The sequence below is a fragment of the Camelina sativa genome, chromosome 17 (assembly GCF_030686135.1).
Source record: "Camelina sativa cultivar CO46 ecotype springtype chromosome 17, ASM3068613v1".
Lineage (NCBI taxonomy): Eukaryota > Viridiplantae > Streptophyta > Magnoliopsida > Brassicales > Brassicaceae > Camelina > Camelina sativa.
The window spans coordinates 1,037,559-1,059,254 of record NC_141896.1 but is presented as its reverse complement, the minus strand read 5'-3'; the positions used below and the strand labels follow the sequence as shown (position 1 = coordinate 1,059,254).

Below are 21,696 nucleotides of genomic sequence, written 5' to 3'. Positions count from 1 at the left end.
TTTAAAAAATCAATGGTTATTATGAGGTTTGAAACTTAAAAGCATATATTCCCATATTCCATCTTTTAGTATTATAATTGTGTTCATAAATATATATAGTTCTTATTTCTCAAATTGACTATTCCTTTATTTTCGTATAACAAATTTTGAACCGAAAATAAGAATTGTTTCATTTAAATTTTATTAAAACTTTGCGAATTGCATAGTTTGACAATAGATTTCACATCTCTTTCCTAAATAAAAACAACTTATAAGTTGTCATTTTCTGATTAATGTATTTTGTCAACAATATATCATTCACGAAAATGTTATCAACACTCTTCGATAAAACAGAACCGTCAATTTCCAATTTTCAATACGCAAAAAAAATAGTACACTTCATCCTCAAATTAATATAGAAGAATCCTTATTCACTTCTACAGAACCAAGTCACCTTAACGAATAAACGAATCGTTTCTTTCTCTTTAAGACTTTGTTGTTTTGTTTTGAAACACTCTGACTGACTGTGTGTGTCCCTCAAAAACTATAACAAAATATATTTTGACAAAAAAAAAAAAGAAAAGAAAAAAAAGCCCAATAATATATCAGAACGCGTAATTTACGAGATTACCCTCGCCACTCGTTGCATTGTGTACTGGGCCTAGTCTTTTGTGGGCCGGCCTTAAGCGGACACGGCGTCTGTAACGGCGGTACCATACAGTTATACTGCAGACACAGCGAGCTGCTCACCGGGATTTCCGCCGCCGGGCTAATCTGTATCCCCGTCAAAAAGTTATGCTGCAGATACAGCGTCTGTATACTCGCCGCTAACAACTTCTCCACGAAGCTCGCCGGAACTTCGCCTGTGAACCGATTGCTGTTTAAGTAGAGATTCTCTACGCTCGAGAGAAGCGGAGATATGCCGCCGGATAATCGGTTGTAGCTGAGATCGACGGTCGAGATCGTCACCTGATTCGCCGGCTGAATCAACCCGTAGAAGAAGTTGCGTTGTAGGTGAAGGTTTGTGATGGGGAAGGCAAAGATCCGACCGGGGATTGTACCGGTAAACCGGTTTAAGCTGAGGTCGAGGTAATTAAGCTGGTTTAACCGGAGTAAAACCCGGTCTACAGGTCCGGTTAATTGGTTCCAGGCGAGTGAGAGGTATTGCAGGGACGGAGGGAGAGACGTCGGAGAGACTGAGCCGGTGAGGCTGTTGCGTTTGAGATCGATTCGGGTTAGGGTTTGTGAGAGAAAAGGTGGGATTGATCCGGTTAAGTGATTGTGGCAGAGAATTAGACTTAAGAGCTCCGGTAAGGATCCGATTGACGGAGAGATGGTTCCGGTTAGCTGATTGTAACTCAAATCGAGTGTTCTGAGACGGCGAACCTCGCCGATACTCGCCGGAATCTCGCCGGAGATGAAATTCCGGCTGATAGCGAGAAAACGAAGGTCTTTGAGCTGCGAGAGTGTCGCCGGCAAAGCACCCATGATTCGACCGGGGACAATGGTGAGCTCGATGAGAGAAGAGAGTTTGCCAATAGCCGGGTTGATCCGACCAGATAAACCGGGTGAGCCGGCTCTAGGATCGCCGAGGTTGAGAGTAGTCACTTTATCAGCGTCGCAGTAGACGCCGGCGAAGCCGCATGGATCAGAGGTGAAGTCCCAGGACTGGAAGAAGTTGGAACCGGGCAAATCATCGAGGGATTTACGAATGGCTTGCAGAGCCAAGAAATCAACCGGGTCGAGAATGGCCTCGGTTAAGAACCCGAGTCGAACCAGAAACATGAAACACCAAATCAACTTGGTAAATCTCATCTTCTTCTTCTTCTTGTTCTTGAAGCTTATATTAGCCGTTGAATGTTCAAGAAACAGAGACTATATATATATATATATATATATACAGAGAGAAGAGAAGAGAAGAAGAGAGACAAAGCTGGCTGTAAAAAGCACAGAGCAAATTGGGTTTGGGTATTCTGATATCTCGTGAGAGGGGAAAAGTCTGGTTTATGTGGTGGAAATAAGGTGTTCTCGTGGGAGCTTCCGTGAGAGCTTTAATGGCGGAAGAGAAGATAAAAAAGAAAGGCTTTTTCGAGAGAAGAGAAAGAGTAGTAAACAAAATGGCTTGAGGAGGAAGCCAAAAACAACACACAAAGACAAAGAAATGAATATTCTTCGTCTGCTTCTTCTTGCTAGTATAGGAAAAAAAAAGACTTAGTCCATAATACAGTTATTATCTTCTGATACCGTGTAATTACTTACTTATATTGATTCACTTGTAATGCAGCTCTATTTATTGATATTGCAATACACAGAGAAGGAGGACAGACACGGTTTGTGGACCAAATTAATCTAATCAAATATACTAAAAGCAGTAAGTACACAATTATACGGTATTACATAATGATAATTATAATACTATTGTCTTTCTTATTCTATCACTTGTTTCTTGTTTGTTCGTTTATTATTTATTTTATTGTACTTTCTTTGGTGGCTTGTGATAGAAGACGATGTATGAAAAAAGGTCGGACAAAAAAATTTGATAAGAATGCCTAAATTAAGAAAGGTTATACATTTGGGTTGTGTCAGTGAGAAAACATGAGAAAAGGTGCCTCCTTTTTTTTTTTTAATCAGTGGTTTTTATGGGGAACAGGTAAAAAAAAATTTGGTAAAACGGCTGTCCGAGCCATATGTAGTAGTAGGTTCGGATTTCAGATGAGCAGGTTAGGTTCGGTAAGAGAGGTGGACTAATTTTGCTAAAAGAAAGTGTCGTCACGTGAGTTTTGTGTGCGTTTCAGTCAGTTTTCACTGTTTTAGTGAGTTGACAGCTTGGACGAGCGAGACTTCCGTGACACGTCAGCTTTCTGGTTCCATAATTACTTTCTTCTTTGTACTACCACGGTCCACGGCACCAGTCTACCACCACCTTTGTTTTTTAATTATTTATTTTTATTTTATTGTTTCATATTAACCAATATGGTCAATGTAACAGATGAAATCTTTAGTCAAAAAGGTAAAACGAATTCTCCCTCAATATTATATAAAATGTGTGTTTCTATATCCACTTCCAACAAATCTTGCGACCAAAAGCGTTTGTTTTAACTAGTTTAAACTTTAAACAGAAGTAAATATGTTATATAAAAAAAAAATGTGTGTCACTCGTCTATGATTTAGTTATTATCTTAGGAATAACTTCTTTTTTAAATTATATTATATGAATAAAGTTTTGATAATTTACGAATGTATGAAAAGAAATATGAGAAAGACATTAAAAAAAAGCTATGACGACATTTTAACATGATAAAAGAAAAAAGGAAAGATTTGTGAGATTGGGTACCAACAACTGTATAAATTATTTTTGACAAAGGTAGCTGGCAAAATTGTCCTTCCATTCCGTGGGCGTAAAGAAAGATATAACTCGTAAAGTTCGCATTATTTTTTTTCCCAATAGTAAAAAACCAAAGGAAAAAAGGGAATATGGTAAAAAATAACAGAGTACATGTTATAGTTCTCTAGTTTTTACTCGTTTGAGGATATTACAAAACTTGTTGTTTGTCAATAAAATGAGAACATTGTATGAATCGAGGCAAAAAAAACCAAAACAAAAGAAAATGGAATAGGAGCTTGGACCACAAGTCTTAGCAACACACACATGCATAAGGTCAACATTTATAACGCTTTACCCAATTCTTACATTTGTTTCACTACATACGCAAGCAACAAGATAGCTCGGTAAGCTTTTGCCATTTGGGTATTTGCCAACTCACCTCTCATCTCTACTTTTTGATGTTATATAATGTACATTAGTTTTATAAGTGTAACTACACTTTTCTGAAAGTAATAAAAAAAAATCCATAGCCGTGAATTGTATAAGACGTTTCGAATAATGATTTCGCTACTCATTAACACATATATACCTAACCATGTATAAATAAATTTATTAAAGATGATGATTTTGCTACTCTTCGAAGAGACTAGGTAGTGGACCAAAATTAGATTTACGAAAAGAAACTTGGCTTTGCAAGAAAGCCAAAGCAATAGGTTCCAATCACAATGAACAAAAATGGAAAAAAGTCTTAACCCTAGAAGAATAAGATGGTCCCACCACGAGATAATTAACACATTCGTTTTGGGACTCTGTGTTTGTTTGGTGTGTGTAGTCGAATCATCTCATCAGAGAAGGTGAGATCACTAGCTAGTAACCGACTGAAGTTTTGCGCTTTGACTTTTCAATCCGATTTATCTTTCAGATTAATAAATTAAGAACCCTATTACCAACCATGTTATGTATAAGAAATATCTAAAAAATTAATTAAGAAACCTTTGTTGAGTGAGAGAAACTAATAATCTTCGAATGATGGATGAAGAGGGATAAGATAAAATGATGACAAGAGAGGAAAGCTTTGTTACTTATTGTTGTTACACGCCTCCATGCCTTCAATTAATGTTACGTTAGTCTCTTTCACTTCACACTATCTTTTTTTATTCTTTCTATAATGCTTCATCGAGTGATTACCATAAAACACATGGCTTCACATTTTGATTCCACTTATAAGCAATCTATGATTATTGTTCTGCATCTTCTTTTCAGTTTGTTCCTAGTTCTAAGTTCGGACATTATATTAAATACATACCTAACAAGACATGCCCAATCTATTGTCACAATCATGTCCTGTAAGCCCTATGACAATAAAGTTGATAAAAGAGACGATGTACATTATTCATAATTCAAGCAAATCATTGTTGATTTTTCCCCACATGATCAAATCGACGAAAATGCTAATTAATACCCCTTTGCTTTACGGTTTAAACCAAAATCATGAAGCCACTAGAGTAGATCAGATTCAGAAAGATGCTGCTGAGAATCCCAACTTTAGAAGAAGTCACATAACCAGCAACGGATCAACCCTTACAAGGAGAAAGAAGTTAACAATCTACAAAATGTGCGTCAGATTCAACAAACGAGTTCTTGAACTTGGCTCACAGAGTCATTAGGCATCACCAAATTCATGCAAAAGAACATAAAACAATCACCAGTATCATTGTATCAACTATCAAGTATCAACATTACCATTCATACCAGGTTGGTCACAAAACACAACCTGAAGCCAACCATGGCCAAACAGAGAACTAGACATATATATGGACATGTCTATTTATAAATATACAGTTCAATTTTTACTCTTATAACTCGATTAATAGTCTCAGCAAGACAAGATCTTTGGCTAGGGACAGTGTACTAAAGAGGAGTGTCGATATCATCATGAATTCAGCCTTGATCATTTGCATAATCGAGAAACACATCGGTCTAATTTATATCAACTTGAGGAATTGTACCTCCAGCTTGGAGGATCTGTTGCTCTAACTGCAACAACATTACATAACAGAAGCAGAACTGTGAGAAGTAGCAAATGGCTCAATAAAACATTGCAGAAGATAAATAATTCACGAACAGAACAAGTAGGTTTCCACAGAAGTTTATAAAACTCACATTAAACAGATCCTGAAGTTTGGTCTTTAACATCTTATATTCATAATCCACCTGCTGCAAACACCTTAAACACCTGTATCAGTGTTAATTAGAAGAACAATTTAGAAATCAAACAGATCCAATAACATTTTTGTATGGACAAGCTAAAGAAAACATGGGATAAAAAGTGACAAACTTGTTTGTAAACAACACTCACCCTTCACGGTTCTGAACATCACAACATTCCTTGAAAGCTATACACACATTTTTTACCCTCCTTGCACCGACACTGGTATACAAACAAAACAAAAGCAGAGGCTAAGCCATAAAAAAAATCAATGTGGTTTGGTCTCTTAAGAATAGATAAGTTTTATGAACTACTGATATATACCTGGAGCTACTACCCTTGAGTTGATGCACCCCTGAATCCACCTGTTTGAAATCCACATGATCTGGCCGCTCCCTAATGCGATAATAAAACTCATAAAATGCTGTCATGTCCAACGAAAACACACCTCAAAAACGAAGTAAGGAGGATTAGAAACAAAGTTCCAGAAAAGTATTCAATAAAACAGAGAAGGGCAATAATAAGAATTAGTTAAGAGAAAGGAAACGTACAGTGATATAGACATGTCATTGATAAGCTTAGCACAGTCGTCAAAGAAGAGAGAGACAACCTCAGCTACAAAATCAGGGCTGCCTTCATCTTGCAATTTTCTCAACTCAGTGAACTGATTATCAAGATATCCCTTCACTCACAAAAAACACATACCAGATAAACCTCAATTTCATCAAATGCACACACTCCACACCTTAACTAAGCTTATATGATCTAACCCTGAAACTCACGTCTAATCTAATATGACATGAACAAGGAACCCTAACTTTTTGCAAGAATCACATAAGTGGTAATTATAATGAAAACAAACCTGTTGATAAAGAGAAACCATGTAGTCTTGAAATTGTCTCTGCAACTGAGCAACAACGATGGTGTTCATAGCTAAGTGTTTTTTTTTTTTACCTTAGACGAGATTTAGCAACTTCAAGATCAGTCGAAAACACACAACTCCGATCGAATCTAGATCAGAGATTCTGAGCTTACAGAACAGATCAACAGAGTTAACTGAACTTCCAACTTCGTAAGTAAGAGACTCGTCAAACTCCGATCCGTCGACTAACAAAAAAGGGAATTAAAATTCACGTTTCGGTTGACTGATTTTGACTTTGAAATATCTGATGATGTTGTTATCAGATTGGATTTACTATTAGTATTAGATTTCAAATCTCACAATTCGTTTTATGGGCCTTTAATTGATCCTAAATGGGCCGAACCCAGATATGTTACAAATAATCTGAATACTGCATCTTCTTTTTCGTTTGGTTGTTGGGTCAACAACTTCTGAATATCATCATCTTTTAGTTACGCGAATACCCTTTGTTATTTGATGGGTCCATCCAAATAAATGAAAACTACAAATTCGAAAGTACTACAGTTTGATTTTATATGTTCAAACTTATATGTTCTTGGTATGTTCACTTCAAGCCATGATATAATATACAACAATACTCACTTTAAGCCTATGGCGTCATCATCATAAATTTTGTATCTATTCGAACATTAATTTGCTACCAGAGATGAATTTTATCCAGAGCGTCAAATCTATTCCACCTTCGTTGACTGATTTTAACTTAAAAGTATCTTCTTCCGAATTACGACTTATAAATAAAAATTGAAAGAGAAACAAATTAAATATAATAAGGTAATTTATCTGTGGTTGTGATTCTTCACTTTTATTTGTTATTATTATTGAATTTGAATAATACAAAATTTTAATAATTGACGTAGAAAAAAAAAAAAAAAACAAGAAACAGAGCACAGAAGAAGCAATGGAGTCAACTAATGATAGTAGTTCAAGTCAAGCAAAAGCTTTCGATGATACCCAAATCGGCGTGAAAGGCCTTGTGGATTCTGGAATCAGAGAGATTCCAGCCATGTTCCGCGCAACCGAAGCTACTCTAGCAACCCTGAAATCGCCACCACCTCCCAATCATCTCGCCATCCCCACCATCGATCTCAAAGGAGCAAACGTGGTGACAGAGATCAGAGAAGCTGCTGAGAGATGGGGTTTATTCCAGGTTGTGAATCACGGCATCCCCGTGGAAGTTCTTGAGAGGATGATTCAAGGGATGCGCAGCTTTCACGAGCAAGAACCTGAAGCCAAGAAACCCTTCTACTCTAGGGATCACACTAGAGATGTGATTTACTACAGTAATTTTGATCTACACAACTCTGACGCCGCGAGTTGGAGAGACACGCTTGGTTGTATACCGCACCTGAACCTCCCAAGTTACAAGATTTGCCCGCGGTTTGTGGGTTAGGCTTTTTATTTATTTATTGATTATAAAAAAAAAATTCAAATGTTATTTGTTTAATGTTTTAGCTTAAGGACAAGTTAATTATGCAAATATATATGGCAGGGAGGTTATCTTGGAGTACTCAAAGGAAATAACGAAATTAGGTGAATTGCTATTTGAGATTCTATCAGAGGCTTTGGGGTTGGACTCTCATCACCTTAAGGATATAGACTGCGCCAAGTCTCAATATATGGCTGGCCAATACTATCCACCTTGCCCTCAGCCTGACCTTACCATAGGTATAAACAAGCACACAGATATTTCCTTTATCACCATTCTTCTTCAGGACAATATCGGTGGGCTTCAAGTTCTCCATGACCACCAATACTGGATTGATGTTACTCCTGTCCCTGGGGCTCTTGTCATTAACGTTGGAGATTTTCTTCAGGTTTATACATTAAAAAAAAAAAGTGTTGCTATTCGATCTTACTTCGTTTCCTCTATGGATTGGGTTTGATCTTTCTTTTTTTTATTTTTCGTTTTTCAACTGTGTGCAGCTTATAACCAATGACAAGTTCATAAGCGCCGAGCATAGGGTGATAGCGAATGGATCTTCAAAACCACGGACTTCAGTTGTATGTGTTTTCAGCACGTTCATGAAGGCATGTTCTCGAGTATATGGGCCTATCAAAGAGCTTCTCTCTGAAGAAAACCCTGCCAAGTATAGAGACTTCACCCTCACAGAGTTCTCAACCATCTTCAGGTCAAAAACAATCGACACTCCTGTGCTACACCATTTCAAGATCTGAGACGACATTTAGGTAATCTATCTAACTCTCCAACTTGTTCTTCAAGTATTTCGTGAAAAGGCGTAATAATATTTGTAATATTCGAATAAGGTAGACAATAAAACTGCTACTTCTTCATCTTTAAAAATTAAAGCCATGATGTAATTCAATATAGTACAGCATATATATGATAGTTTATATTTTCATCAAAAGTAACCAAGAGCATATGGTTCACTAGTTTGTTTTGAGTGAGTTGAGGAATGAGGACTCGTTCTATGAGTCTAGATCGAGAATAGTCCAACTTTCTTGGCATGCAATCTCCTGCAGTTGAACACAATTTTACATTTTTCAAATTAAAGTATGTTTTACCTTGTAAAATGTTTAGTTTTTTACCTAAATCCAAAAATCTGATGAACCGAACCGATCCACAGAATTATGATTTCCAAACAGAAAAATCATGCACATCTTGTTTCCCAATAGACATAGAGGGACCTTCTTCATTTCACCATGCTTGTTGGATGATACATCAAACAAATAACCAATCTATATGCAAGAACAACACTTACAACCTATCTCTCACCTAACCATTCCCGGTTTAACTAATTGAGTTCTCTCTACAAATTCTCCCCATTTTCCTCATGAGTATTGGTGAAAAACCAAAACCTTTTTCATCTAATAGATCAAAATGTGCATCCAAGAACTTCATTTCTCTCATCTCCATGTCCCAGTCACCATCAACCAGAAATTTCTTGTACATCCATCAAGTCCAACACCTGCAAATCAATCTCCTCACCATAGTCTCTATCTATCAAACCTAGATGATATAATCGGAGCACGAGTTTTCACTCCCTCCGTGTATTTCTATCGATCAACCAATACTCGAGAATCTTTGGTACTGAAACGGCTTCGAGATGCTCTCGCTGAGGTTTTAGTACCGTATTATCCACTCTCCGGTAGGCTAAGGGAAGTTGAAAATGGCAAACTGGAAGTTTTCTTTGGAGAAGATCAAGGTGCGTTAATGGTGTCTGCGAATTCTTCAATGGCTTTAGCTGATCTTGGAGATCTCACAGTGCCAAATCCAGCTTGGTTGCCATTAATCTTTCGAAATCCTGAAGAAGAAGCTTACAAGATCCTCGAAATGCCTTTACTTATAGCTCAAGTAACGTTTTTCACATGCGGTGGATTTAGCCTTGGAATAAGACTTTGCCATTGCATCTGCGATGGATTTGGAGCTATGCAGTTTCTTGGCTCGTGGGCAGCTACTGCGAAAATCGGTAAATTGATCACAGATCCTGAACCGGTTTGGGATAGAGAGACTTTCAAACCAAGAAACCCGCCAATGGTGAAATACCCACATTATGAATATCTTCCAATTGAAGAACGATCAAATTTGACGAACTCTTTGTGGGATATGGAGCCACTGCAGAAATGTTACAGGCTAAGCAAACAGTTTCAGTGTCGGGTTAAAAGCACTGCTCAAGCACAAGACTCAAGCTTAGTATGCACTACGTTTGATGCAATGGCTGCACACATATGGAGATCATGGGTCAGAGCACTTGATGTGGAGCCACTGGATTACAATCTCAGGCTCACGTTTTCGGTCAACGTAAGAACAAGACTGAAAGACCTAAACTTAAGAAAAGGGTTTTACGGCAATGTTGTATGTTTGGCCTGTGCTATGAGCAGTGTTGACAGTCTTATTAACGATTCTTTAGCTAAGACAACACGTTTGGTTCAGGAGGCGAGACTTAGGGTTTCAGAGGATTACTTACGGTCTATGGTGGATTACGTTGAGGTAAATAGGCCAAAGAGGTTAGAGTTTGGTGGGAAGCTAACGATAACGCAGTGGACCCGGTTTGAAATGTATGAGACTGCGGATTTTGGATGGGGTAAACCTGTTTATGCAGGACCAATTGACTTGAGGCCTACACCGCAGGTTTGTGTGTTGTTGCCTCAAGGAGGAGTTGAGTCGGCTAATGATGAACAAAGCATGGTGGTTTGCCTTTGCTTGCCTCCTTCTGCTGTTCATAATTTCACTCGGATTCTATCTTTAAATGATTGTACACAAATAAGTCAATGATACGAACCAATAGTTATATTGATATGTCAATCACATATTATATTATCACATGATTATAATCAAGTAGCAGTAGCTTTTATTCCAACAATAAATATTCAAAAACACATCTCCAAGCAAAATAACTCCCAGAACTAGTGACCAGAGAACGAATTTGAATTCATCTTAATCACTAAAAACAGCAGGAGATGCCAAAAAGAAAAGAAAAAACATTGGTGATGTGTTGATCTCCACAGACCACATGGATCAAACTGTACATAGATTAGGGCTCACTAGTAGGGTTTAAAACAACATGGAAACCCCAGAATCGAAATTCACTAGTAGGGTTTAAAACAACATGGAAACCCCAGAATCGAAATTTTTTCTTTTCCGTTCAAGGTTTCAACCACGCCCCATCGACACCCATATTTACCAACTCCCATCTATAACAATGTACATAAAAGAAGAAAAGGGACAGAGAAATTACCACCAAATCGGAGGAATCTATATATACAAACAAACTCCAGAAGACTTTTGACAACTATTTACCTGTTCAAACACAAAGATTACGAAGACAGCAAAGAGGTCAGGTTCTGATTACTCTCACTTAGACAGTAATTCATCATAACAGTGTCTGGAGGATTCACCGTAGAAAGACTTGAGACTCGAGGCCGTGATTGTGGTTCCGAGAGAGATTTAATCACCTACACAAGGAATTCATACCATATACCACTTCATCTTCTTGTAGTTTATCTGTGTTGTTGTTGACAATTAGATGATGACCATTAGTAACTTCTTTTTCAGGTGTTCTTCTTCAGGATCTGCTATTGCTTTACAGTGCTCCTCACGCAAAGAAAAACCAAAGCCCATAGGAGGTTGTCCTGTAGCAAGCATCTCTTCATTGACAGTAATATCGGTGCGAATAGGTGGTGTGGTAAAACCATTTGTGATCCGGGTTTCGCCGAGTGTACGGTGTTTGGTTGTTACAGATTTCTCAATCCACCCATTTGTGCTGTTCTTCTCTATTTCATTGTAGATCCCATTTACTGTTGGTAAAGAAGACTTGAATGAGGTGGTCATGTGATCCGAATCATGGAGATTCCCCGACTGTTTTGATGAACCTATTTCCATTAAACCAAATAGTTACTTCCACATGCCTTGAAATGAAACGACCCTAGTCTTGATCTCCCTCGAGAATATTTTATCTTAAGAACTGATGAATATGTTACTAGGGAAAAAATTCATAATTTACCCTCTTCAGAGCTTCCGGCGGACTCAACTGATCCAGGCTTAGAGTGACAGTTGATAATATCTTGACATATTTTTCCGTTAACTTGATGAGATCCCGATGCGGAGATGTGATAACATTTCATAGAAAACCTGTGTCAAACATTCCAAGATATGCAGATCAAAGCAAACTTCTGGGATTATAAAAGAGAATATTTGGAAAAGAGAATGCAGAGGCTGTAAATAATCACACATTAGACTTCTCGTCCAACTAGAAACTTTCATCAAGAAGTGCACAATCCACGAAGACAGCAAGATACACAGATTTTTTTGTCCAACATTTGGGCATACCTGTCTTCCAATGATGCTTTGGTGCTGTGGAAATGGTCAAAAACTGGCAGCAGCTTTTTCTGTTTTATTTCAAGTTCATGGGCTGGAACCTTTTCTATCTCAAACTCTCCACCAGTGGAACTAGTATCTCTTGGAGAATCCATAACATGAAAAGAAATCTAGCAACACATCAAGAAAGTAAATATCAAGAGACAAGTACAGCTATATCAAAGAAAGGAAGATTTTTTGACAAAAAAATACCTTTGAATTTTGCCACACTGGTAGCATCCCTGAGGTAACCTTTACCTCAAAGTTAGAAAGATAGCAATGTGATCTTTCAGGGGGATTCTCAGAACAACTTTTCAAATAGTTATCTTCACCACAATGGCTGTTGATGTTGACGGAAAGACATGCATCCTCATGGTTTGTCAGGTTATTTGACATTGTCTCCAAATTATATTGCTTTTCAGCGATATTTTTGGGAAGTCGTTCCTCTGTCTCCAGCCAGTCAGACCTTCTACATACATCCCACCACTGAATAGGTTCAACTTTGACCCTCAAGTCATCCTCCTGAACTTGAACATGTGATGTTCTTTGCACTCTCGAACCATTTTCAGGCGATTCTGTGTAAACAGATGGTAGAAGTTCATGCTGCACCACATGGCCTGATGGAGTATAGACTAAGATATGCTCCAATGAGTTAGCCCGGGAGTTCTGTTGAAGGTCATGATTGATGGATTTATGAAAAACAGCAGCCACAGCACCCGACGGTACAAAAACTTTTCCACCTGCAGTGGTAGCAGCATTGCTTACTGTGTTAAGCCACCCAAAACTGCTATACTTGATTCTGCTTACAACAGAAAGGGTAACAGCCGGTGGTGGCGGTAAAGACTGCTGATTATTTGACAACGATTGAGTGAACCACCATGGCAAGGATGAAGCTGGAAGTCGGGCAGGCTCCTCACCCTCGCAAGGTTGAAACATTGCGTCGCTGCCAGACGGGTTTAAAACAAAAATATGGCAAGTACCCTTGGATGAAATAATAGCCACCCATTGACTGTGCTGACTAAAGCAAATGTCCTGGACGATCTGTTAAAAAGAGAAGAAAAAAACCAATCAAGAAAAGAGAACACTGAAAGGAAAAGGACATATGTCAATCTAAAAGTATACTAACAGCAGAAGTGATCCCTCTATGCAGCTTGTAGAGATGCACATGAGAAGATTCCCACTCATAACTTAGGTCACCAAGTGCACTATGTGAACGAGATGGCATGATCTGAAAGACATTGATATTGTTCCCACACACTGATGCAGTAACCAATAAAGTTCCACTAGGATCAAAACAAAGTGCTGAGATAGGACTCGTATGAGCCTTGAACTGTGATAGTACAGCTCCGGAAACAAGATCTTTAACAGCAACCTGTTGGACGAACATTTAAATCATATCACAATCTGGCAATAAAACAACACTGGCAACTCGAAGCAAGTAACTATTGATTAAGATTTTTGATTCAGGAACCCAGGCAGATTGAAATCTTGTGCTTTGTAATACATCTGCCATGCTTTAGTAATCACTGCTAGACGACTATAGTGTAAGAGAATAGCACGACTAAAGAATTGTTCACAATGATCAGATCCAGAATAAAACTAACCATGCCAGCATTTTCTGCATCTGATCCAGAGACTCCACCAACTTTCCAGATTGAATTTGGTGATGCTGGAGAAGTAGATCCATCAGGGAGCATATCTTGGCAGTATTTTGACACTGTTTTGTATCCCATGTCGCCCAGGTTGATTAATCCATTGGCTAACTGCTTGCTAGACTCCATGGCATAACGGGCCATGAAACTACTTCCACCTGATGATGAACTTGGGCTGAGACTAGGTGAAGAAGTAAAATTCTGTGGGCTTAGGCGCCCTGTTTTCATGGACATGGAACTTTTGGAAGCATATGCAAGCCACCTTGGACCTACAGCCATCGGACCATAGCCAACATTCACCCTGGTTGTCCCTTGTCTCACTGGCTGAGGAACAGGATAGGTGAGAACACTGAACTTATTTTCCAGAGTAAGTGCGTCAAAGCAATATATCTGCACAAACCAAATGTAAACCCATCAGTCTACGACATAAGAACAAAATATAAATCTGTAACACTCAACTTATAAAAACTACGTTCAATACAAGCAAGGTTCAATTTGGTCTGAAGACCAAGCACCAAACACGTACTTTGCCAATCATATAAGATAAAGTGCTATTGGTATGTAAGAATTTGATCATAAGAATCTGAATATCTTGAACAGCACTAGTACTCACTTGATTGGCAAGGCCAACAGCGACTACTCGGGAGCTGCACCTAATCATGCAAACAGATGAGCGAAATCTCAGGACATACACATAACTGTGGGACCTAAGGGAGTAAAAGCGAACAGTGGTTGGATAATTGATGGCATCCCCGGCTTTAGAGTCTGATTTACCATCTCTTGCTGATGAACCATTCTGACCCAAACCAATACCATTTGTGTCATCTCCAGCAACAACAAGTAAAAGTGGATGTGAGTTCCCAAAACCCTCATGATCACCAGACCTTGCAGGTAAGGGCTGCATCTGTAAGAACGAAACAGGACCACCTCGTCGAGAGACGAGTTCATTAAAATTAGAGGCATCCTCAACATCAAAGACTTGAAAGCCATTCTGATAACCGAGTAAGAGAACATGTCTGATGACATGTTGACCCAGTTCAAGAATGCCAAAGCCAGCCCAAGTCACCTGCTCATGAAAGCAAATTTTCAGATGTTAAGAGTGCAAAGTAGTCCCTCTCAAAGAAAATTAGGAGTTGCTGACTCTCAATGGGAAGAAAACAAGGGGTATCTACTTTTCAAGCCTAGAATTGAAAATATAGCAAACACAATTTCAAATGAGGGTCAAAAGGGGAAAAGGAACTAGACACCTAAATTAAGCAATTAACCAACCACAACTAACAAACGCAACACATAATCTCAGATAAGAAAGAAGCACTACTCAGCCTATTATGTATCTCAATCCATTCTGGAAACAGCAGGTAAAGCTAGACTATGAGATGAAATTAATAAACCAACCAAAACAATCATTTCACTCAAATGTTTCCAAACAGGAAAGAATCCCTAAATACGCCCTAGCAATTTAAATGATATGACAAAATAGCAAAAAAATTAAAAAAGCAAAAGTATCCAAAGGGACCTGATCTTTATCGTCTTCAGAAGAGGAAATAGAAGCAGCGACGGAGGCACCGGCGGAACGAACAGAAGAAGCAACGTTGGAGGCGTTGGCGGATACAGTTTTGAGGCAAGAAGAGATAATTTTAAAGGAATTGGGTAACAAACCACTGTTCTTCCCTTTCCCCTTCTTCATCATATTTCTTCTTCTACTACACACCTACTAAGAGACGACGAGCAACAAACTCACAACCAACCAAAGGAAAAAAAAAAAGAAAGGAAAAAAAACCGAACATGGCTCGCTAATCGCTATGTATCTCGATCATCATCAACCGCCACCGGAAACCAAGACGAGAAAATCAACCACGGAACATGTCCTCCGATAACCACCGACGAATAGATATAACATCCGATTATAAAAAATCAGATGGATCTCTCCCTCTCTCTCTATCTCTACCGATTATAAAAAAAGAAGGCTTCGGAGTGTTTGACTTGGATCAAAAGCTGGGATAATATATAATCTCTTAAGAAGGAAGGAGAAGGAAGATGGTTGTCTTCTCGTCTACTAGTAAGTTTTGATTTTCCTGAGAAAGCGATTTTCACCCCCTTCTTTTTTTTTTAATTTTTATTTTTTTCACAGTCTCTCTCTCTGCGTTATCATTTAATTTTATATAAATATATATTTGGTTGGATAATCATCGGTTTTTTTTTTTTTTTTTTTTCAATTTTATACGGCTCGACTCTCCAAATTCCTTTTTTTTTTGTTTTCTCTTTTTCAGTTTTTTTACTTATTTCTCTTAATTAAAAAAAAAAAAAACAAACGGCATTTTACCTCGCACCAAAAAAAAAAAAAAAAAAAAAAATCCAAGATTAATTTGTAGAAGTAGGAGCTATATCAAAAGCTGCAGGTAATGGTCAAATCTGGGTTACCTATAGTACTACTTACTTTATTGCTCTCCACATAAAGCAAATTTTTAGATACGACATTTATACAATACAGATGATGAATAAAGTAAACATTACTCCCTCCGTTTCAAAATATAGGATGTTTTAAGCAAAACACGCAGATTAAGAAGACTTTACTTTTAACAAGTTCAACCAATCAGAAACAATACTGCATAATATAAAATACTAAACTAATCTAAAAGTTGTACTGAAATTTGAAAGCATCCTATATTATGAAACAAAAAAACTTCTCCAAAACATCCTATATTTTGAAACGGAGGGAGTATTTATTATAATAATTATTTAATCTAAAACAACAAGTTTCTCCTTATCATCGGAAACCGATGTATGTATCAATCATCTAGCAATTTTAGACTAGAGATCATCATCATCAGCTTCCAACGGAGTCTTCTTATAGGCAGAGAGCGAGCGTATCAACATAATCACAAAAAACTCTTTGCTCTTTTCCACTACATACATATTACAAGATCTAACAATAAACAGGAAATCAACAATTGTTTCATGCACTTGTGCGGATCTTAGATCTTCGCCTCCATTTACACTCTCTCGCTTCATTCTGGCTGCTGTGCTGGTGTGTGTGTGTACGTACAACAATAACAAACCTCCCCCAGGCAACATTTTCAAGCTGGAATGAGGAGTTCACTTCCAGTTCTCCATATCTATATTATGTTGTTACTTGCTGCTGCTGTTGTCTGCTATTGTATTCCTTCTCCAGGAATCCAAACGTCATCTTCAGCCTATCCTGCAGATTTACTAGGATGTTCTTTGTCACCCTTTTCTGATGTCTAGTGCTCTTTAGCCATTCTATCCCAAAGTATACTCGCACATATGTTGTCGTCTTTGGTTTTGGCGCCGATTCTTCCATCTGGTATCTAAGATGGAGATTAAAATAGTCACCCAGTGGTACTCCATGCAGGGTCATCACCTCTTCCACCAGCCACCCATTCTTATCTGGCACCAGCGACTTTTGCTGTGTGCTTGTTACCTCTCCTCTATAACGTGATATCCTCTTATCCCTGTAGTATGTCTGCCTCTCGTACACATCAGCCTTCTCTGACTCCCACGGGCTGCATGAATAGCTCTGGCAACCTGCTCTGTCCATTGCCTTACGATCCATTTCACCCCCTTCAAACAACTCCATAAAGAAACTTACCTGGAGTTATCAGAATGATGCGTCAGACTCCTTCAAAACTCATTTACATTTCCAGCCACAGTCTCTTTACAAAGAGAGAGAGAGAGAGAGAGAAGAACTCACCGGAACTGGGAGAGTCAAAGAGAAGACCTCAGTGAATCGCACGTCATCAATACCCAAGAACAAACCACTCTCTTCACTTTGGAGTTTCTGCTCTGATTCCTCTTCAACTGCTTGCACTTTCTGCTCTGGCGTCAAGGATTTTGCTTTCCACAGAGCCATTATTGTCCTATAAACAAAAAAATAAGTTCAAAGTCTATATATCTTATCATAATAGCTGTTTATTTCCACTACCGGTATAGCTCTTGATAATCAATAAGCTTCCACGTCTGAACATGTCTAACAAAAGCAGTTGATACTACAGGAATGTACAACTTGTCTTATTTTAGATGAGGAAATGGGCATATCCAAATCATGCTAAGCATATTGATTGGGGTACAGAAAATTTAGAACGATAGTAAAAGCAAGCACGCAAATAAAAATTAAAACACTGACTCATCACTTACTTTTGTGCAACATTGAAAGACACAAATGAGTGGAAATGGAACTTAAGTCTGTCTTCTTCATCATGTGTCTTTGCGCCTATCCGTGCTTCCTTACCTCTACCTGGTCTAAGAGTCATGACGATAATAGGACTCCCCATTGAGGCAAGAGTGGGAGGAAGCACTTGAATTTCCTCTATATCTTCCCACAGGAAAAAGAATTTTGTTTTGTTACCAAAAAGGCTTGCATAAAAGCCAACAATTCTTGCAGAGAGGAAAAGACGACCCTGCAGAAGCAAAACTAAATCAATGAGTTATATACTCTACTCTCTTCATTGCAAAGAAAAAGAAAAAAAAGCTGATGAAAAGAGGATGTGGTTGAATACTAAAAACATGTGATGTGTATCAAGATCTTTTCACCTGCAAAGGCATTTTCCGCTTTAAGTGACATGTAAAGTCATTGATTAAAAATTCTTCTTGTGGGAGACCAAAGAGCTTCTGAAAGGCTGAATTTGTTTGAGGAGACCGCACATTAATCTGAAATTTTCTTTCGGCAAATAAGATACACGCACTAAGACAAACAATTTAAATGTTATTTGAGGGAATAAAGTAGTAGCCGATTACCTTCTTGCCCACCTCTTTCTCCATCTTATTTAAATAGTCTCTAACAACATCTCCACCTCCTGTATGATCCAAGAAAATCCTCAAGTGCAGCTTGGATTGACAAGCCTGAGCCAGCTTCCCTTGAAGAGTAACCCAAACATCCGCTAGATCAGATATATTAGATCTCACAAAGTTGATCTCGGCATGCCCCAATGAAACAGCCTCATCAAATGGTCCATCGAAATCAAAAACTTCAACATTCAGTACAGAAGGAGGATCAGCCATCGCATCGAATTCAAATATTTCTGCACAAACAAGAATCCAACCCTCAAAAAACTTATGATGACAAATCAAAGAGCCGAAACATTCAAGAATTGAAGCAACAAGTGGATAACTAGACCTATGCTACCACCACTAAGATAACTAGACAGAAAATAAACCATAGAGCAACCATTTACCATTCCACTGAGGATTAGACTTCTGGAACTTGATGGAGCTGGTTCTTGTCTTTCCATTGGAAGTAAATACTATATACGGATCACAATGCCCGCTTGGATCTACAGATGCTAGATCAACCCCCTCAATTAGAGCAACAGTTAGCAACCAACCATCTCCATGCGCTTTGATGCCATGGTCACTGCCTATAATTGGATTTGACAGTTAAGGATCAGTTGGATACACACAATCAGGCTGCAAGAAAGAAAATATATTTGAAATGGTCGATGATGTATCTTCATAAATGTTACCTTTCTGTTTTCTTGCCTGCATGAAACGGGAAATCAATTGCAATACTCTTTCGCACTGAAGAACTAGAACACCACTAACAACTAATTCCCCAATTGAATCCGGTAAATCAAGGCCATTAAACTCAAGCCCTTGGATTGCACTAGGTATGGCTAACACAATATGGACAAATACATAAATACCAATCAAGAAAGTGGAGAAGACAGTGAAATTGGCAAAATATTGTACTGCCAATTTCCAGTCTGACTGAGGCTCAGCTTGCAAGGAAGAGAGAGCTTGCTCCTTGTTCACCCCAATATCCTTGGAATCTACAGGCTTTACACTTTGAGCCAACAAATTGGCATACTGATCGAAGCTGTCTTTCAGACCTTGTCGGGCTCCATTCTCTATCATACCTTTCATCATTGTGCTCTGAAGAAAATTCAATCTCCAAGAAATAACCAAACGGGAACACTGCTCCCCAGATGGCAGCTCAGGACCAGGAGAGATGCAGTAAAGCACTTCAACCTTGAAGGTACTTCCGAAAGGGACATCTGGAGTGGCAACACTTGCTAAAACTGCGTAAACCTCTCCGTCCGCTTTGAGATATGTCTGCTCCTCTGTGCCTTTGACAGCTTTAATAAGCTTGGTTGGAGCCTTGAGGTAACTAACAACCCGCTTAACGCTCTCGCCTTCATTTTCTGCTTTCCATGGTCCTACCTGAACTTCCGTGGTCCCTTGCAACTCAGACAGCGATGTGTAGAAACTCGAATCCGACGAGAAAAGCAGAACGTTAAGATCAAATGGGGTAATCATAAACAACTGGTCAACAAGGATCCCACCAGGTAGATTACAAGGAGGTTCACTTCCCTGATCTTTAGACTCCATAACCTTCATAAGTTCCTCAAAGGAAACAGAAGATGACTCATCTTCAGACAGGTCAAGGGCAAAGACTGATTTAGAGGTCTCAGATGTGTCAGAAGCGTCAATGCTCTTACAAACCGACTGCGTAGGTGTGGCGGCATTAGCATTCTTCTGAAAAATCTGAGTGATTCGACCAGCGAAGGTAGTCTGAGGGTTACATTTATCGTCCTTGGAAGAGGAAGCATCATCTGATCTAGAAGGAGAAGCACAAGTGGAAGGATCAAGAGAAGATTCTAGTCTCAAGTCAGGACTCCTGGAAGCAACAGAGGCTTGATCCCCACCATGAGAACTCAAATCAAGAGCCGAGTTCTTCTGACTGAAACATATCTTCAAAAGTATCTCACCTGAGACCAACAACAACAACAAAAAAAACAAAAAAAGATGAAAAATTTCCAAAAAAAGAAACATATAAGAAGAGACACAACAAAGACGTACCACAATCCTTTTTGGAAGATTTCTTCTTAGGATGAAGAGGATACCAAACAGTGCCAAGAGATTGATTCTCAGCATCGAAGACGAGAGAAACGGGAACTCGAACTTGGCCAACGAAGTCATCATTGAAGTATTTATCCTCATCAAGAACAGAGACGACGAGTTCGTCATTCAAATCGTCGACGCCGAAACTGAAATCGTCAGACCATTTGGGGTTCAAGTTCTTCTTCACTACTTTGGTACGTGACCTCTGTTTTCCCAGCTGCAATCTAACGTAAGGGTCGCTAAACCCATTGAGATCCATCGCCGGTAGATTCCTCGCTTCCACGACTCGCACCTGAAGCTTCATCTCGCCGCCGCAGAGGAGATAGATTCAACACACACACACACTCGAATTAACGATCCCCTTAAGACTAGTTCCCAGAAATACGACGATAATGTGAAAGATAAACTCAAGCAATGGAGACAAATCGAGAGAAACAAAAAAAAAATTCAAAAATCGGAGGAGATGATGATGATGATGATGAGGGAGAGAACTTTATTTCAAATTGATGATCATTAACACAAACAACTTGAAAAAGGGGATTTTGGCATTTGGAAATTATATAAACCCTAATTGGATTCAAATCGGAAGAGGTCACATTTACATTATTGACAACAACAACGATAAAATTCCACAAAGTCCTCGGCGACCAAGTCTTCTTCGTTTATGTCTTCTAATAACTTTCTTTTTTTTCTTTTTTTTTTTTTGGTTTTGGGTTTTGTTTTGTTTGGTCAACGTTAATGTCTTTTTTTGACTTTTTCACTTTTTTTTTGGGGTTAACATTGCATTGGCGCGCTTCATAAATTAGAAATCTTTGATTTACGCCCCCATATTATCGAGTCTTTCCATTGCGACCATAAACATTTCACTCTCGACGTCGGCTAATTTAATTACGAGAGAAACAAAAAATTATTCCTAGGACCAAATTTTTTAAAATG

At 38.6% G+C, this 21,696-nt stretch overlaps 5 protein-coding genes and 1 pseudogene across 10 annotated transcripts; 2 read left to right on the top strand and 4 right to left on the bottom strand.

Moving 5' to 3' along the window:
• Window positions 1-325: 325 nt before the first annotated feature.
• Window positions 326-2,318, bottom strand: LOC104754466 (uncharacterized). The gene has a single exon (XM_010476663.3). It carries the CDS (start codon window positions 1,792-1,794, stop codon window positions 607-609), a length of 1,188 nt encoding a protein of 395 aa, XP_010474965.1. The 5' UTR covers window positions 1,795-2,318; the 3' UTR covers window positions 326-606.
• A 2,680-nt stretch (window positions 2,319-4,998) lies between these two features.
• LOC104754465 (histidine-containing phosphotransfer protein 5) lies at window positions 4,999-6,690 on the bottom strand. Of its 4 annotated transcripts, none has more exons than XM_019239437.2 (6): window positions 6,376-6,690; window positions 6,065-6,195; window positions 5,838-5,909; window positions 5,664-5,735; window positions 5,468-5,531; window positions 4,999-5,341 (listed from the first exon to the last, which is right to left on the bottom strand). In XM_019239437.2, the coding sequence occupies exons 1-6, from the start codon at window positions 6,442-6,444 to the stop codon at window positions 5,285-5,287; spliced, it is 465 nt and encodes a 154-aa protein (XP_019094982.1). In that variant the 5' UTR covers window positions 6,445-6,690; the 3' UTR covers window positions 4,999-5,284. The 4 variants fall into 4 exon arrangements, with proteins under 4 accessions (XP_019094982.1, XP_087353393.1, XP_010474964.1 ...); XM_087497267.1 differs by having other exon boundaries at window positions 5,468-5,540; window positions 5,838-5,937; window positions 6,376-6,687; XM_010476662.2 differs by having other exon boundaries at window positions 5,468-5,540; window positions 6,376-6,687.
• Window positions 6,691-7,276: 586 nt separating this feature from the next.
• On the top strand, window positions 7,277-8,801 carry LOC104754464 (1-aminocyclopropane-1-carboxylate oxidase homolog 4-like; annotated as a pseudogene). The gene is made up of 3 exons (XR_015587700.1): window positions 7,277-7,820; window positions 7,925-8,249; window positions 8,359-8,801. The product of XR_015587700.1 is annotated as a 1-aminocyclopropane-1-carboxylate oxidase homolog 4-like (transcript).
• A 342-nt stretch (window positions 8,802-9,143) lies between these two features.
• LOC104754462 (omega-hydroxypalmitate O-feruloyl transferase-like) lies at window positions 9,144-10,714 on the top strand. Its single transcript, XM_010476661.3, has one exon. The coding sequence runs from the start codon at window positions 9,275-9,277 to the stop codon at window positions 10,667-10,669; it is 1,395 nt and encodes a 464-aa protein (XP_010474963.1). The 5' UTR covers window positions 9,144-9,274; the 3' UTR covers window positions 10,670-10,714.
• Window positions 10,688-16,044, bottom strand: LOC104754463 (autophagy-related protein 18g). Its single transcript, XM_087497265.1, is given in 9 exon segments — window positions 10,688-11,446; window positions 11,449-11,766; window positions 11,898-12,025; window positions 12,224-12,381; window positions 12,464-13,291; window positions 13,377-13,622; window positions 13,855-14,292; window positions 14,516-14,968; window positions 15,419-16,044. Coding segments are annotated over 9 exon segments (2,844 nt in total). The 5' UTR covers window positions 15,593-16,044; the 3' UTR covers window positions 10,688-11,345.
• A 561-nt stretch (window positions 16,045-16,605) lies between these two features.
• Window positions 16,606-21,521, bottom strand: LOC104754461 (C2 and GRAM domain-containing protein At1g03370). Of its 2 annotated transcripts, XM_087497264.1 has the most exons (8): window positions 20,719-21,521; window positions 19,383-20,627; window positions 19,095-19,277; window positions 18,658-18,941; window positions 18,454-18,570; window positions 18,058-18,320; window positions 17,615-17,780; window positions 16,606-17,512 (listed from the first exon to the last, which is right to left on the bottom strand). In XM_087497264.1, the coding sequence occupies exons 1-8, from the start codon at window positions 21,062-21,064 to the stop codon at window positions 17,024-17,026; spliced, it is 3,093 nt and encodes a 1,030-aa protein (XP_087353390.1). In that variant the 5' UTR covers window positions 21,065-21,521; the 3' UTR covers window positions 16,606-17,023. The 2 variants fall into 2 exon arrangements, with proteins under 2 accessions (XP_087353390.1, XP_019095307.1); XM_019239762.2 differs by lacking the exons at window positions 16,606-17,512; window positions 17,615-17,780 and having other exon boundaries at window positions 18,054-18,320; window positions 20,719-21,519.
• Window positions 21,522-21,696: the final 175 nt, after the last annotated feature.

What these genes read in the sequence shown, in the direction of transcription:
- LOC104754462 (XM_010476661.3), top strand. Translation starts at nt 9,275, where the DNA reads ATGTGCATCCAAGAACTTCATTTCTCTCATCTCCATGTCCCAGTCACC.
- LOC104754461 (XM_087497264.1), bottom strand. Translation starts at nt 21,064, where the DNA reads ATGAAGCTTCAGGTGCGAGTCGTGGAAGCGAGGAATCTACCGGCGATG. An exon ending in AGAAAGAGGTGGGCAAGAAG is followed by an intron (nt 18,571 to 18,657) that starts GTAATCGGCTAC and finishes AGAAAATTTCAG; the next exon opens with ATTAATGTGCGGTCTCCTCA. An exon ending in TCTTTCAATGTTGCACAAAA is followed by an intron (nt 17,781 to 18,057) that starts GTAAGTGATGAG and finishes TTTTGTTTATAG; the next exon opens with GACAATAATGGCTCTGTGGA.
- LOC104754465 (XM_010476662.2), bottom strand. Translation starts at nt 6,444, where the DNA reads ATGAACACCATCGTTGTTGCTCAGTTGCAGAGACAATTTCAAGACTAC. An exon ending in TGGTTTCTCTTTATCAACAG is followed by an intron (nt 6,196 to 6,375) that starts GTTTGTTTTCAT and finishes TTGTGAGTGAAG; the next exon opens with GGATATCTTGATAATCAGTT. An exon ending in GATGTTCAGAACCGTGAAGG is followed by an intron (nt 5,541 to 5,663) that starts GTGAGTGTTGTT and finishes ACACTGATACAG; the next exon opens with GTGTTTAAGGTGTTTGCAGC.
- LOC104754466 (XM_010476663.3), bottom strand. Translation starts at nt 1,794, where the DNA reads ATGAGATTTACCAAGTTGATTTGGTGTTTCATGTTTCTGGTTCGACTC.